The 17,018-nt window shown below is 41.9% G+C and overlaps 1 protein-coding gene across 1 annotated transcript; it reads right to left on the minus strand.

Moving 5' to 3' along the window:
• Nucleotides 1-1,023: 1,023 nt before the first annotated feature.
• MEOX1 (mesenchyme homeobox 1) lies at nt 1,024-16,550 on the minus strand. Its single transcript, XM_038385727.2, has 3 exons — nt 15,767-16,550; nt 4,355-4,527; nt 1,024-2,605 (listed from the first exon to the last, which is right to left on the minus strand). The coding sequence occupies exons 1-3, from the start codon at nt 16,215-16,217 to the stop codon at nt 2,483-2,485; spliced, it is 747 nt and encodes a 248-aa protein (XP_038241655.1). The 5' UTR covers nt 16,218-16,550; the 3' UTR covers nt 1,024-2,482.
• Between the last annotated feature and the right edge of the window lie 468 nt (nt 16,551-17,018).

Genomic DNA, 17,018 nt, shown 5'->3' on the forward strand with positions numbered 1-17,018 from the left:
ACATGTTTTTATACACATGGATGTTTGGGGAATGGCTGTTCTTCCTACTAGTGCCTGGATTTACATACTGAAGAGGATGTGCACAAACAAGATAATTAATTATTGCTTGTTTCCTTTTCTTCCCTTGTGGTTTGCTAGGCTCCTTTGTTTTAAAAACTTTTGTCATCTAATCAGGAAGCAGAAACAATACCATGCAGCATAGGCAACCAATCACACAACATAAACAATGAAAGCAAAGAGTTTGCAAACTATCCATAGGCTAAAATTTGTTTGCATAAACTGCTCAAACAATTGCAAACAGTGAATACATTCACAAAAATTAGTCTGTCTGTGGAAAGTTTGGAAACAGAAAAAAGGACTAAGTTCGTTAGATGATTAATTACTAATTTGATCAGCTTGCATATTGATTAGGAGTGCATGCAGGGCTGGATTAATGCAGGGGCTTTAGGGGCTGAAGCCCAGGGCATTGGGCTAAAGGGGGCCCCAGCCACAGCAGGGCTCAGGCAGGCTGCCTGCATGCTGTGGCCCCACGCTGCTCCCGGAAGCGGCCGGCTACTGGCACATCTCTGCGGCCCCTGATGAGGGGGTGGAGGGGGAAGAGAGGCGGCAGTGGCTCCACACGCTGCTCCTGCCCCCACCACCGTCTTCATAGTGGGGGTGGTGCTTGCAGGCATGGGCAGTGCACAGAGACATGCTGTCCCTCTCCCCCCAGGAGCGTGCAGAGACGTACCAGCTGCCAGCTGCTTCTGGGAATGGAGTGGGCTATGGCAGGCAGGCAGCCTGCCTGAGCCCTGCTGTGCCACCGGCTGGGAGCCACCTGTGGTGAACACCTCCCAACAAGAGGCTGCACCTCACCCCTGCCCCAGGTCACCACCTCACCCCTGCCCCCTCCTGCACCCAAACTCCCTTCCAGACCCCACACCCCCTCCTGTACCCCAACTCCCTGACCCAGGACAGAATCCCCTCCTGCACCAAACTCCCTCCCAGAGCGTGCACCCCTCACCCTCTCCTTCATCCCAACACTCTGCCCCAGTATGGAGCCCCCTCCTGCACCCAAACTCCCTCCCAGAAATAAACTAATATAACAGCTGTTCTAAGGTGAGAAGTAGGCTATTTTGAATTAACTTAACTTTATTCTGCATGTTTTAAGACTGAAATATTACCACAGAATGGCTTTATGTTGATTAAAAGGCTAGTATAGACTTAATAGCTTCGATGCCATAATTGTGATAATTTTGTTTTAAATTAGGGAAAAGACTTGTATACAGGGGCCCCACAAAATCTAATAGCCCGAGTTAATCCAGCCCTGAGTTCATCTATAGTAAATATTTATCCATAGAACATTATGGACATATATATTCAGACATAATTCACATAAACATACCTGCATGCCTATTGGAAGAAAGTTTTGATCCCAAGAGAAAAAGAAACAAGAACTTAAGACTGATAAATTCAACTAATCATTTCAAAGGACACTGTTTTATGCTCACCCAGATAGTCCTGAGTTGTAACAAAGGAAACAGCAGGTAATTCCCAGAGGCGTTTCAGAAATAAGTATGACAAACACATCAGAAAGGAGCAGCGTTCTTTCAGAAGATATAACTAGCTATATTTCAGTGTCCAGGGCAGAACAGTGATGATTCATGACCTCATTATGTTTGGTTTGATACTTGGTGGCGGTGGTTATGAAAATATTCCCTGTGAGATTTAATGTTCTGATTTCAGCAGCTACACTAAGATTAATTAAACAAACCTCCAGTATCTCACTGACACAGGTGTATCAGCAAGGTGCCTGCCATCTCAACTCTAATTGGAGCCCTTGTCCTTGTGTGAATGATCCCTTCCAAAACCAATGGCCAGAGGCCTATATAGAATTTAGGGCCACACTTTTGCTTGACATTCCCACTGCCCCCCAGACTTGCTTATAACATTTATATTTTCAGTTTGGATGACACAAGAAACATCAGTAGATACCAGACTGTTCGTTACTTGTGGAGTGATGCACGAAGAAAGCACTTCTGTGGCATGCTCAAGTTTGACAAATAGCAGTGACCAAAGAGAGATGCTGGATAAGATTATATGTTGGGGAGCTACATTACTACCCCACTGAACCCTAAACTGGTGCCTCTAAACTGCATCTTTTGAGTACTTGAAGACCAGTATTGGTTCTTAGACATCCAGCTCCAGTCAGCTTTATTTGTTTCATAGTCAGTGGGCTTAGTTATTATTTTGAAGAAATACTGGCACTGCCAAGATGACAGTGGTGAGAGTTCATTCAGACCCTTCTCTGGACTTTCCTGTGGGCCCTTTACAGTCCCCAAGACATGTTAAGGCTCACCACTTCCGGAGTCACAGGAGTATGAGATGATTTGAGCAGGGAGGGGCACCTGTTAATGATGCAGCTGCTGCTAAACTGTGTGGTGTCAGGTCTCTGACTGACAACCCTTCCTGCATTTGTCAGTGCGTTACTACTTGTGAGGAGCTATTCAGAGCTCGGGGAGGCAGCAGAGTCCATATCTTCTGTGTCATGCTCATGAGGGGACACTGGCTGCCCACCCTTCACACGTTTCCACTTCATCCTTCGGTTTTGAAACCACACTTTAACCTGGATGAGAAAAAGAAGGAATTATTCATCAGCTCCCCATTATTTGTCTCTGCATGCACCTTTGCAGTGTTGTCCTAGCCATATCGGTCCCAGGATACTAGAGAGACAAGTGGGTAAGGTCATAGCTTTTATTGTCAGTGAGAGACCAGCTCTCGAGTTTACACAGATCCCTTCTGAAGAAGAAGACCTGAAGAAGAGCTCTGTGTAAGCTCAAAAGCTTGTCTCTCTCACTGACAGAAGTTGGACCAATAAAAGGTGTCTCTCTTGTCTCTCTATTACTCCTGGGGAAATTCTGTGCCAAAAAATTAAAAATTCTGCACACAATATTTTAAAATTCTGCAAAATTCTACATATTTTTTGGTTGAAATAACACAATATAATCAAGCTGATTTCAGTTATTTTGATAATTTATTTAAACTACAACACAATAGATGGAGAATGGGAGTGGGGAGAATTGGAGGAAATCACCAAACCCCCTCTATCTATTAGTAATGTAGCTAGTATTGACCCTTTATTTCTAGTTATGAGGCAACAAATATATGCAGCCATATACTCAGTGTTACATCATAGGCAATTGAGGAGCGAGCAAGTGAGGGCTGGGAACTCAAACACACGATTTATACTGGCTACTGACCAGCTCCAGAAAGGGCAGTGGCAAATAGTTCATGGAGCACATTTTGATAGGAAATTTTTTCAGTCCAAAAATTTAGACCAGTTCTAATCCACAAAGCACCATAAGCATTTATAAGGCCATACTGTGCTTTACAATAAGGCTCTTTTACACCACTTCGGCAATGTAAAAGAGCCTTAAAATTTGTATACCTGTTTTATTACTCCTGGGGGAATTCACAAAGACAAAGGGAACAATTCACTGAGGGAACAGAGCCTGCCCCATGCCTATCTCTTCAGAAACACTCCAAAGCCCCGCCCCTTCACGCTGAGCATGCTGCAATAGTGAGCGAGAGGGACAGAGTGTGTGCACGCACAGTGACAGAGAATTCCCCCAGAAATACTCCATGCATACACCTGTCCATCTGCCCATCATATTTCTAATAGGCCTATCTGAGTCAGCTAAGCGTATACTATTTTCCTTTCTTCACTTGATTAATTCCTTTATTTCCCAACTATTAAGCCTTGATAGAAGAACCCTTCCTAAGAGCAGACTAAGAAACTGGGAGCACAGTGACCCTCATAAAGTCCAGACTCTCCTCACTCTTATACTCCCTAGTTAGTTCACAACATTCCCTTACCCTGAAAGAAGACTGCTCATCAGATGAGAATCTAACATTCTCTGCACCCTTTTTTCATTTACTGCTGGGCTCCTTGGGATGCTGCAGTATTTGTGGACCTTGAAGGCTCAGCTCAGTCCTGGTTATCAGACCCTGGGAGCTGCTGCCTAGCCTTTCTTATTAAATACCAGCCATTTGGTTTGTGCCAGTGAATGGAATAGGTCTTCTGAAGACACCACTTAGACACCAGTCATTCAGAAATGGTTTTTGCAGCTTAAAATTATATTTAAACATGTATATTTTTAACCAAATACCAGAAATCAGCTTCTCAATTATCTCCATGTTAAAATGCATTTGTCAGATTTGCTGTGAAGTTTTTCAGGTTGTGTACAAATATTTACGCACATTTTCAAAAGTAGAAACGGGTGCGATGTGAATATATTGTACATACGCCTTTCTGTCCAGGCAGGAATAGCCCTGTCAGGGGGTACAGCTGAGGAAGCAGATATTCCAGAGGTACCTGTCTCTCGGTGAGGTCCAGATTCACAGCTATCTCATATCTCCTGAGCCTTGTCAAGTAATTATGGTGAGCAAATTCAGCTTCTAATTCCCGCAGCTGCTCCTTTGTGAAAGCTGTCCTCTCCTTCCGTGCTTTGCTGCTGGCTTCTGGTTTCCTACTGGAATCCTGGTTTTCTAAGAGGCAAGCATACTTTATGTATAAGTTGCAGTCGTAATGGTTAATACAGCTATATGCATCAAAGAGAACTGATAGAACCCTGGTTTAGGTCCCAAGTGAAAGTTTGTTTAATGACCTTATTCCATCCCACCTCACAGCATCAGTCACACAGTTGGACACTATTGTCAGTTCAGGCACAGAACTGATGGAACACTGGGGGCACAGGCAGAGCTGTGTGGAGGAAGCTTGCACATCACTTGGCTGCATTGTGTTTGTCTCTAGCTAGCACAATCAGTCCTTCCCTTTCACTTACCTTTTTTTATATACACACATCATCACCTACCTAGACTGCTGTTGCCTCAGATTTTAGTTAGGAATTGGTTTCAATGCCAGTGCACTTAATGAGGTGTGTGGTGACCTCTACTGGTGTATGTCATTTGCACACACTAGGGCTAGGATCCAGCTTTGGGGGATGAGGAAGCAAAGGTGCTGAGTAACCACCCGTACTGACAAGGCAATGACTTTGGAGTAGCTGGTGGCTCTAAGCAGGGTTTGTAAGACCCAACCAAGTTGGGTCTGGTGTCTGCAGATTCCCGTGGAAATGTGTTTGGGTTGTGAACGTAAGCACAGAAAAATGCTCATTAGAGTGAATAAAGCAATGGGCAGAATGGGGTGAGAGCATTGGTGGCATCATGTCCTTCCCTGTTACTCAGAGTTACTCAGCTCTTATTGAGTTGCCCTGAGCTGTTTTTCGCTGATCGTACACTTAGTTGTCATATACCCCTAGGAAAGTAACATTTCCCAAAGCTGGTCTTGCAAGTCCTAGCTGGAGAGCTGCTGTCCAAACCCCATTTTAAAATGCTCTGACAATGACCATAGCCACATGCAAAGATCAGTTTATTTTAAATGAACAATTATTGTATATTTCTTAGCAACAGAGGGACACAGCTCCTCTACTTCAGTGTGCAAAGGCAAAGTCCATGCTTTTGTGTCAGGAACTATTTCTACAAGTTCTAGCACCGAAATGTGAGCTGGCTGGTTTCAGTGGAAGCGAAAGAGATTTTGTAGCCAGTGGAATGTTTTGCCTCATCTCAAGGGCTTGTTTAAAAAAAATCTATATTTGTTTAATGATGCCATTTTCCATTGTGTTTCCATCGCTGTCTGAAATGACACATGTTAGGGAGCATCTGGTTACTTCACTGGGAAGACAGAAACTCTGGCAGTGTTGGAAGGATGAAGAGGAGGGGGAGGAAGTAAGACCACCGGTAGAAGGCAATGTACACCTTGCCAAGCTGCCCTGAACATTTGGGCCTTGCTGAACTTTGGGTTTTGCAGTAAATTTTCCCCACAGCGCTCAATTTTGTTCTTTAACCAACTTCTAGCTCTGCCTTTTGTCAATATCTTCACCATTTAGGAAAGTCATCATGAAGACGTGATGATGTCAGGGCTGGCAAAAACTTTGCAGTGCAAAACAGCAGCTTTGGAACCTCACTGAAATGTAACATGAACTGGGATGCATCAGCTCCAGCTAGGCTTAATAAATATATACAAATAAAAATACATAAATATACATTTATTTCATTAGGTCTCTGCTCAGAATTAGCCACCCCTATCAACCCCTTATCTAAAGCCCTTCAGGTTTCAGTTTTCCATATAGCCAGAAGGGAGACAAGGAGAACCCAGAGTTCCATAGGAGCCAGCATTTTGGAAAAAGAAGGGAGTTATTCTGGGGATTAATTAATGTTCACCTATTTTCAGAGCAGTATAAAGTGTTCTCTCTCTCACCCCCCTCCCCCCAAAAACAGTAGTACTATTATTGAGTTATTCCAAGAGATGCACAAAAGAAGATTGAAGAAGCAATATATATTATATAACAGAAGCAATGGATGTATAATGCAACAGCATTAACCAAATGCTCAATTTGTTTGTCAAAGGAATCCAACTGGAATAATCCATTAGGTTTAAATTTAGGATTTATAATGTGTTCGCTCTTAGTGCTGCCCATCGGAAATGGAGAAATTACATGCAACTCTCATTAACAATAATTTCTGCTAGGAACTGCCAGCATTACCTGGTGAAATTGTCCTTGGCTACATTTCTAAAAAATGTTTTTCATTTGTAACAATCTGTTCATTGTAGCTTGATCTTTAACCCCCCTCCCAACCAAATAACAAAGTAAGGAAAAATCACATCAAAATATTCCACCCAGCATCAAACCCAATTGCACAGGTTTAATAGGCAGCAGGTTTAAAACAAACAAAAGGAAGTATTTCTTCATACAATGGATACTGAACCTGTGGACTCCTTGCCAGAGGATGTTGTGAAGGCCAAGACTATAACAGGGTTCAAAAAAGAACTAGATGCATTCATGGAGGATAGGTCCATCAATGGCTATTAGCCAGGATAGGCAGGGATGGTGTCCCTAGCCTCTGTTTGCCAGAAGCTTGGAATGAGTGACAGGGAATGGATCACTTGATATCATTTGTTCTGTTCGTTCCCTCTGGGGCACCTGGCATTGGCCACTGTCAGAAGATAGGATACTGGGCTAGATGGATCTTTGGTCTGACCCAGTATGGCCATTCTTATGTTCACAGAAATCCTCCACTTTGCCATCTCTCTGAGTAAACAGACCAGCCTCACATCATTCCCCAAAGGTCAACAAGTTTGGGGGTTGACAGACCAACAGGAGGAAGCAAATTTCATAGCTGAGGACCCCATGTGGGGAGGCCCTTGCCACCAGCTCCTGAGAGCTTCCAGCTCAGGTGATTCCCAGCTGCTCTCTACTTTCTAGGGGCAGCATGAGGAGAACTGCAATCTCTGATGTAGCCAGGACCCAAATCATGCAAGGCTGTAGTGATTGAAGCCAATAACACAAATTGCATCTGGAATCTAATTAGTAGCCCGTGTAGTCTAAGTAAGGAAGCAGCAACGTTCTGCACTAGCTGAAGCTTCCCAGTTTGCTTCATATGAGTGAATAATTTAGAAAGAAGGTAATTTCATTGGTCTTTTTTGTTATGAAACTATTTCAGTCATTTTTAATGATTTTAACTCTGTTCCTCAGGCTGATTATCTTGGGGAACAGAATAGGCTGTGTAACTTGGAGCTTGTGGCATGGGCCATATGCCACACAGAGTTTCTAAAGGGACTGGTTGCTTAATTATGATTGTGGTTTTTGTGCCTTTCCAAAAGTGGAAACTGGCTCTACTTTTCTTTGGAGTTTTGGCCATAGGATGTGGAAAATACAGAATGCACATGAAATATTGCAAGTCCTTGCTTTAGAAAGGTTTTTCCCTCCAGCACAATCCACAAAAAGATCCCAACCCAGAAAGTCCTCTGGTATCACTGGGAAAGATATGGTGGCATTTATCACAGACTGTGAACATTTTCAGACCTCCATCATCTCCTGGATCTCACATCTCTGCCACACTCACATCTGCAGCTTAATTAAACAAGTTTTCCCCAAGGGAGCTGTCACGCAACAAAGACACATGGGAGCCAAAAAGTACTTGTGTCTTTGTGCCATAAAATTTCCAAGACAAAATCTGCATCAACCTTTGCACAGAGAGGTAGAGGGGCAAAGATGACCAGTTATTTATAAAAGGATGATGGGCCAGAGGGTAAATCCTGGAGTCAATCCAGTAAAGTCAGGGGATTTACTCTGGATTTATACCAGTGTGATTGAAATCAGAATCTGCCCCCCATGAGAAAAAAGGTGAGAGAACACGCCTGTGCAAGCAGTGATGCAGCAACAATGCTCACCTGGCTTCACCCTCTGCCCACTTCAGCCACACTGAGCAGTTAGACACAGAACAGTTTCTCTACAAATATTTCCAGAAAGCTTCTCTCTCACCCATAACTCATAGACTGCCTCTCTCTCTGCTGTTATCCAGCATTGATTTCTGCTGCGCATTTTGGGGTACAGCTGGTGTGAACAACCATCTGTACAAAAAAGCTGCATGTAGCATTTTGTAACAGCTGAGGCATCAGGGCTGTAACAGCTGCAACTTAACGGGAGAGTCGCCTTGAATTTGGGACTCGAACTCTGAATTGAGAAGCTGAAAGGAAACATACCCAGGTCATAGTAATTGTCATGTTGGATCAGAGTCTAGTGTGAGGTCCTGGCTATGACAGTTTCAGAACAAGGTGCAAGAAACTTCCTAGTAGGCAGATGTAGGATAAACTGCCCCCCCATGAAGGGGCCTCATCTTAACCCCCTAATAGTTAGAGATTAGCTTAAGCACTGAAGCATGTTGGGAGTACATGTACAAGGACACATTTGGTTGCTAGATGTGCATGGGGTTTCATAGCCAGTCGCTATGCACCTGAAGTTTTAATTATTGACATTTTTTAAATTTCTGTGTTTTTTTCCTCCCAATTAATAAAGGGGTTACAAAAACATTGGAGTATCTGCATAATGTTTTTGAAGTAATGTTTTCTCATGCTAAAGGCTTTCAGGGCATATTTATTCTATCTAGTTAAAACAGCAAGATGCTGAAAGATTTGCTGTTATGGAACAAGTCACAGGATTCCAAAATCTCAGCTAACAGGATATGTGTGTGTGTGTGGCTTTCACCATATGCATTCAGTTGTCCACGTGAAATGACTTCACAGATCGCTGGCTCATCTGACATCTGTTCCTAAAGTAACTAGAAGTTCTTATCAGCATGCACCTCAGGGAGGTATTTTACCTGTCAAACTATTTCAGATGTAGCTCTACTCAAGGATAACATGATCAGCATTTAAAGTCCACATAATCTAGGGAACCAGTTTTCCTTTGGTCCCTCTGAGGTCATTCAGAGTGGGAAGAGAGTTTCTGTAGGTGTTTCATTACAATTAAGTTAATCATAATTTCCAAACCACTGAGTCTTCCTGGATTCTGACAACACTTAGTTGTTTAGCTTGATTTAACATTATCTCTGTTAGAACAGTTAAGAACAGTCTAATTGCTAAAGTAAAAGAACATCCCAAGCCAGCACAGGGCTGGGGCAATTAAGCATGCTACCTGATGGCTTTTGATATGTTTTCTTCCTGCCTTAACTGTACTTGTGTCAACAGGTGGATGCCTGCAGAAAAATCCAGTTAAACTCAGCATTTTACACTTTCTTATGAAAAGACAACTGTACGGAAAAGACTAGACAGTAGCAGCAGTAATCTTTTCATGTGTTACATAGCCCAGGTCTAAAGAAAGAGGTGTAGGAAAGATCACTATGAAAGGTGAAGGGATAGTCATTTTTTTCTTCCCTAATGCAGGTTCAGGTCAGTGCTACTCTGATAAGTGCAGGCAGGATGTACTGAAATTTGGAACTGAGGCTTACAAACATATTACAAAAAATAAGAAAGATTTCATAGAGACTTCTGCAGCTTCAGCATTTGTTTGCTGCAAGCAGAGCAAGGTGGATCCCTGTGACAGTTTTTATATTATTTATTTGCTGTTTGTATAGCACCTTCAGCATGCTGGATAATTTAAAAACAGCTGAAACAAATAAGGTAACTGCCCCAAAGACCCTACAATAGAAATTTATATAGGCAGTTCACAAAGGAAGGGGAATAAGGAGGCAAGGAATGTGTAGTGTGAATGAATTCAGCAGCATTGTTAGTTCTTCTGTCTTTTTTTCCTGATATGTTGAATTTAATCTTGATTATTTTAATATTTCAGCATGTCTGAGGGCTTGTGGAAGAGAAGACATCTATGGCTTATGGGCCAGTTTGAAGAGGTGTTTCACAGTAATAGCTCATAATTGATTTATGTAGCTGAAACTTGCAAAGTGCTTTGAGATCCTTGGTAAAAGGCATTCTAGATATCCAACATGTGTATTATTATTTATTAATAAGCTGCAAAAATGGGCTGCATTAAGTGAAAAGCTCATTGTATTGTTCCAGAGTGCTGTGTCTTCATCTCAACACACACAGGATTCTGATTATTCTGTCTTGTCACATACATCTGGTACCTTTTATGTGTCATTCACAAATCAGTGAAAATTCAGCCTAATTATTGCAGCACATTTCACCCAGAATGTTTGAATCTTCATGTCTCTGTTTGGTCAAGTCTTAATCACAGATGTGGAAGTGAAACACCTGCCACTAATTCACCAACCTTTCCACTGTCCTTGCCCTCTGGCTTTTTATTTGCATCTCAGGTTGTCACTAATTCTGACTTCAGCAGCTGTTAACAAGCACATTAGAACCTACATGCTTTTTAGGGCACTGTGACTGCAAATGCAGGTCAACCATAGAAAAACTTCCATGTTTCTCTGCAATCAGTGGTATTACTAGTAAACGCTCTCATGGGAATTTTGTTAGAAATTTGATGGAGGTCTATAAATAGGGTTAATATTTTACTTAGGCAACAGGACAAAGCAGTGTATGTTCTTTCAAATGTAAAAGTAAATATCAGAGAAATAGGCTAAGCATTTATTTCATCTTCTTGTAGGTCTCCTGCAGAATACATGTTCTTATTTACTATTTGTATTGCTTATAGAAGCCCCAACAAAGATCTGGGCCCCACTGTGCTCAATACTATATGTGCATAGTGAGAGTCCAGGCCTGCCCCAGAGAGTTTACATGCTAAATAGAAAAGGGAAAACAGGTACAGAGCAGAGAAGTGGCTTACCCAAGTCACACAGTAGTGGTTCAGCTATAGAAGCAGGAATAGAACCCAAGCCTCATGAGTCCCTATCTAGAGTACTATCCATTATACCATGTGCCTTCTCAGTTCATTATACAAAATTTAATTAGCAGTTTGTTCAAGGGACAGTTGGGCAAGTCACACGTTTTGAGGTAGATTTCCTTACCTGTAAAAAGAAAAGGAGTACTTGTGGCACCTTAGAGACTAACAAATTTATTAGAGCATAAGCTTTCGTGAGCTACAGCTCACTTCATTGGATGCATTACGATGAAGTGAGCTGTAGCTCACGAAAGCTTATGCTCTAATAAATTTGTTAGTCTCTAAGGTGCCATAAGTACTCCTTTTCTTTTTGCGAATACAGACTAACACGACTGCTACTCTGAAACCTGTTCCTTACCTGTGTTATTATATTATTAAGATAAGAAGGATTTTTAAAATTGAATGTACTTCTCACTGTTATTGCTGATCCTTTACTTTGCACACTTCACTCAGTTTGGAAAAGGGAAATAGGCTGGTCAGTTTGTTTTATTTATAGATTATTTCTGACCATTTCACTTTCTGGTTCTAATGCACCAGCACACTGGTCTAATGTCTAGGTTGCAAACATTGCCAGGGAAGTGCTTAAATCCAAATTTAAGATTATTTTAATTGGGTATTAAAATTATAGGGCTATTTTCATTGATCCTTGGATTTATAAAACCTTATGTTTTGCATCTAAAGTGATCTGACACTGTCCTTTGAAAATTTCGTAACACATTTCAGGCTTTTCCTAGGATAAAAGGCACCATATGAATGTAAAATGTTGTAAATGAATCCTTACACACTGCAGTCAGATCTCATTTCTGCTACATCCCCATTTAAATTCTACATGTTTTCATTTATATAAAAATAATGGACCAAATTCTGCTCTCAGTTACATCAGTGCAACTCCCCCAAATTCAATAGTGCTTACCAGTGGATAAACATTTTATAATTGCTGATAGATAAACAGAATAACCAAATTTTATGTACTGTTTCCTATGTTCTAGTGTGATGTGTTCTTACTACATGGTTTTCTAGTTTGTTGAGTGGTAGAAAACTGAAATATCCAAACTGTATATATAAGTGAGTTGGGTTTCTGGCAGGATTCTGTATTTTATTTGTAAATGTGTGTGGCTAGACATGGAGAGGCTGGACATGTCTTCTGCACTGTGGTCATCTGGAAAATGCTTCGCACAGAAAGTCTAAAATGAGATTACAGAAGGTCTGTTCAAAGCTTGCGCAGAGTCCCATATATGTCCCATACAGTCAGTGCCTGCGGGGGTTTATTAGTCACTCTGACACTCAGACCATTTGTTGTTTTATTTAAGAGCTTGGTTAAGTGCCTGTGGCATTGTTTATTTACTTGATAACAGTCACTTTATCATATGGAAAACATAGAATACCATAAGTTACAAGTCATTATAAAACTCCTTGGTTTTTGTAATATTGGTCATTGCAAGGCATCATGTTAGAGCCGTTTTTATATGTGATGGGTACGGTTGCACAATATTGAAAACCTGGAGAAATCTATAAAGACAATAATTGAAAATGTTAGGACTGATGTACAGGAGAACTACTGCAATGATAGGTGTGAAAACCAATTCTAGCCTATTTTCTGCCTTTGCTTTTTTGGGCATACCTAAGTTGTCAGTCAGGGCAGACCAGAGCCTCTTACTAATAAAAGTCAGTAGAAAAGGGGAGGGTGTGTGCGTGTGTAAGGTATGTACATGACTGAGTACTTGCACATATTAATATTGCTGTGACTGCAACTGCCCAAACTAGGCAGTTACATAAATATGTTTAATATTACAGCACTTTTTTTCATGGATTAAGCAGAATGGTCAATCTTTTTTTTACACTGAGAGAACACTATAAGTCTCCTTGTTTATCACAGAGTTAAACTTGTTTTGGACTTTTTGGGGAGCACTATACTAGCAAAGAGCCCAATGCTGAAGTCCCTATTATATATCCTCTGCTGAACATGGATCAAAAAAGAATTACAGGATCTGGCACCAAAACAAATAATTGAAATTCTGTGGCTGTGTTACAGTACAGCAAAGACAGGAGGTGATAAGACACCATCACATAGCTCTGTATAATAGAGTATTATCTTGCAGCCTGTCTCAAGGTGGTAGATAAGTGCTGTTTCACTTTATTAACAACTGCTAACTTCTGAAGAGAGCAGTCTTTGGACTCTTGGATTTTGCTAAAGAAAACTGAAGCTAATTCTCAGGAAGGGGGAGAGGAAGCGTGTCCCACTTATAACAAACTATAAATGTGTGTCCAGCTGCATTTCAAGGAACTGCCATTAGATTTCAGAAAACCAGAATGTTTAAAGTGATAGGAATTCCTCCCTGTTTGTTTTATTGTACTTATTCTGGGGAAGGGGAAGGAGAGGGAAGGAGTAGTACTGTTAATTTTATCTGCTGCTTTATCAGCACAGAAGTGAATGAAATGAAAGCAGCAATGGAATCACCTTTGGGACACTGTCTGTGCAAGGTATTAAACTAGAGAAGGAGGAATAATTAAAACAGTTGGCCAGAGGGTAGAGAATCATTTTATATTTCAGTGATGTCATGTGCAGCAGTGTTGGTTACAGCTCTCTTACAGGGTTACAGGATTGGCAGCAAGCGGGAGGAGAGAGTGGCAAGATTGATCACAGCAATAAGAGGGTGGAGGGTATCAGGGACTATTTGTCATCTGTTTAACACTTGAGGACATGCTTTGGAATCCCATTAAACTATTAAGAATAAAGATATCCATTAATTGGAGTGTAATGAGATGTCCCAGCTACTTCTTAATCCCATAAATTCTTTTAAAAAAAACCCCTAATGACTTGCAATATTGTTGTTCTGTTCTGGAAAAATTGTTCTTTGTATTATTTTTATGGCTGTTTGTTGCCTGAAAATCCTTTATGGGTTTGGATGGCCAAAATTTCTATCAAGTTGGGTTTCTAGAGACTATAAAATATCTAAGGGAGTAATTTAGAGTCTGTGACTCAAAGAGGTTTGGGTTATTATCTGTTTCAGATACTCACTGACAGCCTGCCAATGTCTGGAGGGGACTGAAATGGGAAACTCTCCCGAGCAGAGATTAGGGCTAACAATGGCACTGACAGAAAAAGAGAGAGAGAGAAAGAGAGAGAGGATGGTCTTGGAGTTAAGGTTTTGGGCAGAAAGTCAGGAGATCTGGATTGAATGCTTGGATCTGCCCAGGCAGCTCGTGTGACTTTGGGCAAATCATTTAATCTCTTTGTGCCTCAGTTCCTGGACAGTAAATTGGGGATGATATTTCCCTATTTCCCAAGGGTGCTGGGAGAATAAACGCATCAGTGTTTTCGGTGGGCACAAATACTTCAGTGAGGGGACTCATAATAAATACCTAACTCGATAGCTTCCTTAAGAGAAACTACCAGTCTCTCCATGTCTATATTTCACACTGACAGCAGCAGCAAGTCTATAGCAAAGTATCCATGAGATCCTTGAAAACTAGGAGATGGAAGTTTTTCATTTTGCAAGTTACAACAACACAATTAAACCCATCTTCACTGTTCTCCTTACAGCTGAAAACAACATGTCCTGGTTATGTCTAATGGGCAAGTCATTAATATCAAGTCAACCACTGACTTTGGATTTGAATTGAAAGTATTAAATGCTCAGCCAAACTGATACAAAGGTGGAATGTGTATCAAAGGGGAGGGGAGGAGGCATCTTCGACTGCAGACAGCTGAAAAGTACCTTCTATGTTTGGCTGCATTTAACCTGCATTGCGATACAACTTTGCTTCCTACAATGGGCAGCTCCAGATAGCAGCAGTCAGAGCCTAGATTCTGCAGTGGAAGGTGCATTGGCAATGAAAATGGAGAGACAGGTCGATGCTATTCAGCTCTCAAATAATTTGTAAAATTAGTGACATAATTTTCCTGTTAGATTCTCAGCACCTAGCAATATAGATGCTACCTGATGTCTAGTTAAAGAGCAAAATGAGTGTCCCCCTTGGAGCTAGCCTTCATGGTACAGGACCCACTGCTGCAGGAGAATGCATTTAGCAATCCAGTGATCCACAGCTTTCCTGATGTCTGCTTCTTTATGACTCAGGGTGTGAGATCTGACAGTGATTTATTCCCAGTGAATTTTGTGTTACTCTTGAGTGTCTCAATCCTTTTCTAATCCCTTTAATCTTAGTGACAGTAACTAGCCCGGAGCCTGTTTTGCTTTTCCCCATTTCTAACACACTCCCACAGGCTGCCTGTTCTTTGACCTCCATCATTTCACACTTGGGCAAATGGCAGCCATGCAATGTATCTGCTCCTTATTCAAGGCCTGTGGTCCCAATATATGGGATACCATGGCTGCATTGTGACCATGTGGGGAGGCAGCTAGTTCAGGCCCAAGATTTGGAAAAGCAAACATAAACACAAGGGAGTAGCAAACAGAAAGCACTCTAGTTCAGTAGTAGTGCTCTATGTTGCCAGCTACACTTTTTCCTTGTCAAGAATTCTGAAATGTAATTCTCACTGGTTTCCTTTCCTAATCTCTGCTATAGAACCTCACAGATGTTCTGACTCTGCGAACTTTGCTACCCCAGATCCCTGGTGACATGCCACCTACCTGAGGTTTCCTTTTTCCTTTTGGATGACTTTTTCTCAGTTTCATTTGTAGTGTTTCCTGATACCCCATAATCTTCATTCACGCCCCCTGCAGCAGCCACTAGGTTTGGGCTGCTGCTTTCTAGCTCCCCAGAAGCCAAGGCCAGTCCTGGATTTAGCCGCCTTCTGGCCTCAGATGCTGCAAAGTGCCATTCAGAATGCTGGAAAGAAGGGTGCTGCTCTGCGAACATGCGTTCCTCTCGGGGGAAGCTGTGGGGGGCAGTGGCCAAACAAGAGGCTGAGAAATCGGAATATGCAGCAAAGTCTGGTTTTTGATGGAATGAGAATGGTGCTTGTGGGTAATGATGCGCTCCTGCTGCTGTGCTGAGCTCCGAATGGGCATTCCGCAGGCACCCCCAGAGTGGGGTAGTGGGACGGGGACTTCGCATACAGCTACTCACGGAGGGATCCATTCCTGGCTCTATGCTGTCCGTGCTCCGAGATTCGTAACTGGATTTGGCTCAGGCTTCAAGGATACAAAAGAGGGGAAAAAACAGCTCCAAACTTATACGGAAAAACAGAATTGGATCTCCCCCGCTGCCTCCCCTAAAAAATGGTTGGTTTGTTCTATTGCAAATTTGTTAGTTTGGAAGCTTGACTAAACTTCCGCATAGTCCCAGCTGGAAAACCCCAACCAGGTCTATGCAGCAGTTGGGCCGAACGGTTTCCCAAGGCCTGCAGCTGCCTCCCTGTGAAACGCTGGACATGGGTGAAACACTTTTTAAATACAGTGCCGGGCAGCAAGTGACAAGTTTGTGAAGTGAAATGTGAGAGAGGGGAGGGAGGGGTTAACCTGCATACACTCAGCCCCTCCAACCAAAGCAAAGCAGGCAACTATTAATCATCCGAAACCTTATATGCACATCTAATGGGATTTGCAGATGGAGACTTTTAAAGAAACATTGTCTGTATTTTTTTATAAAGGGAGAGAGCAGCACACAAAAAGGCTTTAATGTTTCCCTGCAACACTATGAAGTTATTTTTATTGCACTGTTAACAAAATTCCCCAAGTCTTGGATTTGGAAAAAGCCCTAAACCAGATCCAGAATTCAACAGATGTCAAATTCCAGGGACTAAAACGGGAAATAAAAGCAACAGAGAACTTCACTGATTGCATTTGATTTAAGGGCCAATCATAAGGTAAAAAAAATTAAACCTGATATTTTTATCCAAGGTTGTGTGAGTGACTTATGTTGACTTTTTACAAAGAGGGA

Source organism: Dermochelys coriacea, chromosome 27 (genome assembly GCF_009764565.3).
Source record: "Dermochelys coriacea isolate rDerCor1 chromosome 27, rDerCor1.pri.v4, whole genome shotgun sequence".
Classification (NCBI taxonomy): Eukaryota; Metazoa; Chordata; order Testudines; family Dermochelyidae; genus Dermochelys; species Dermochelys coriacea.

Bases quoted from the DNA above. Each gene is read 5' to 3' on its own strand.
- MEOX1 (XM_038385727.2), bottom strand. From the start codon at position 16,217: ATGGATCCCTCCGTGAGTAGCTGTATGCGAAGTCCCCGTCCCACTACC. The intron at 4,528-15,766 runs GTAGGTGGCATG...CTTGCCTCTTAG, and splicing joins AAGGAAAAAGGAAACCTCAG to AAAACCAGGATTCCAGTAGG. The intron at 2,606-4,354 runs GTACCTCTGGAA...TTTCTCATCCAG, and splicing joins TGGACCTCACCGAGAGACAG to GTTAAAGTGTGGTTTCAAAA.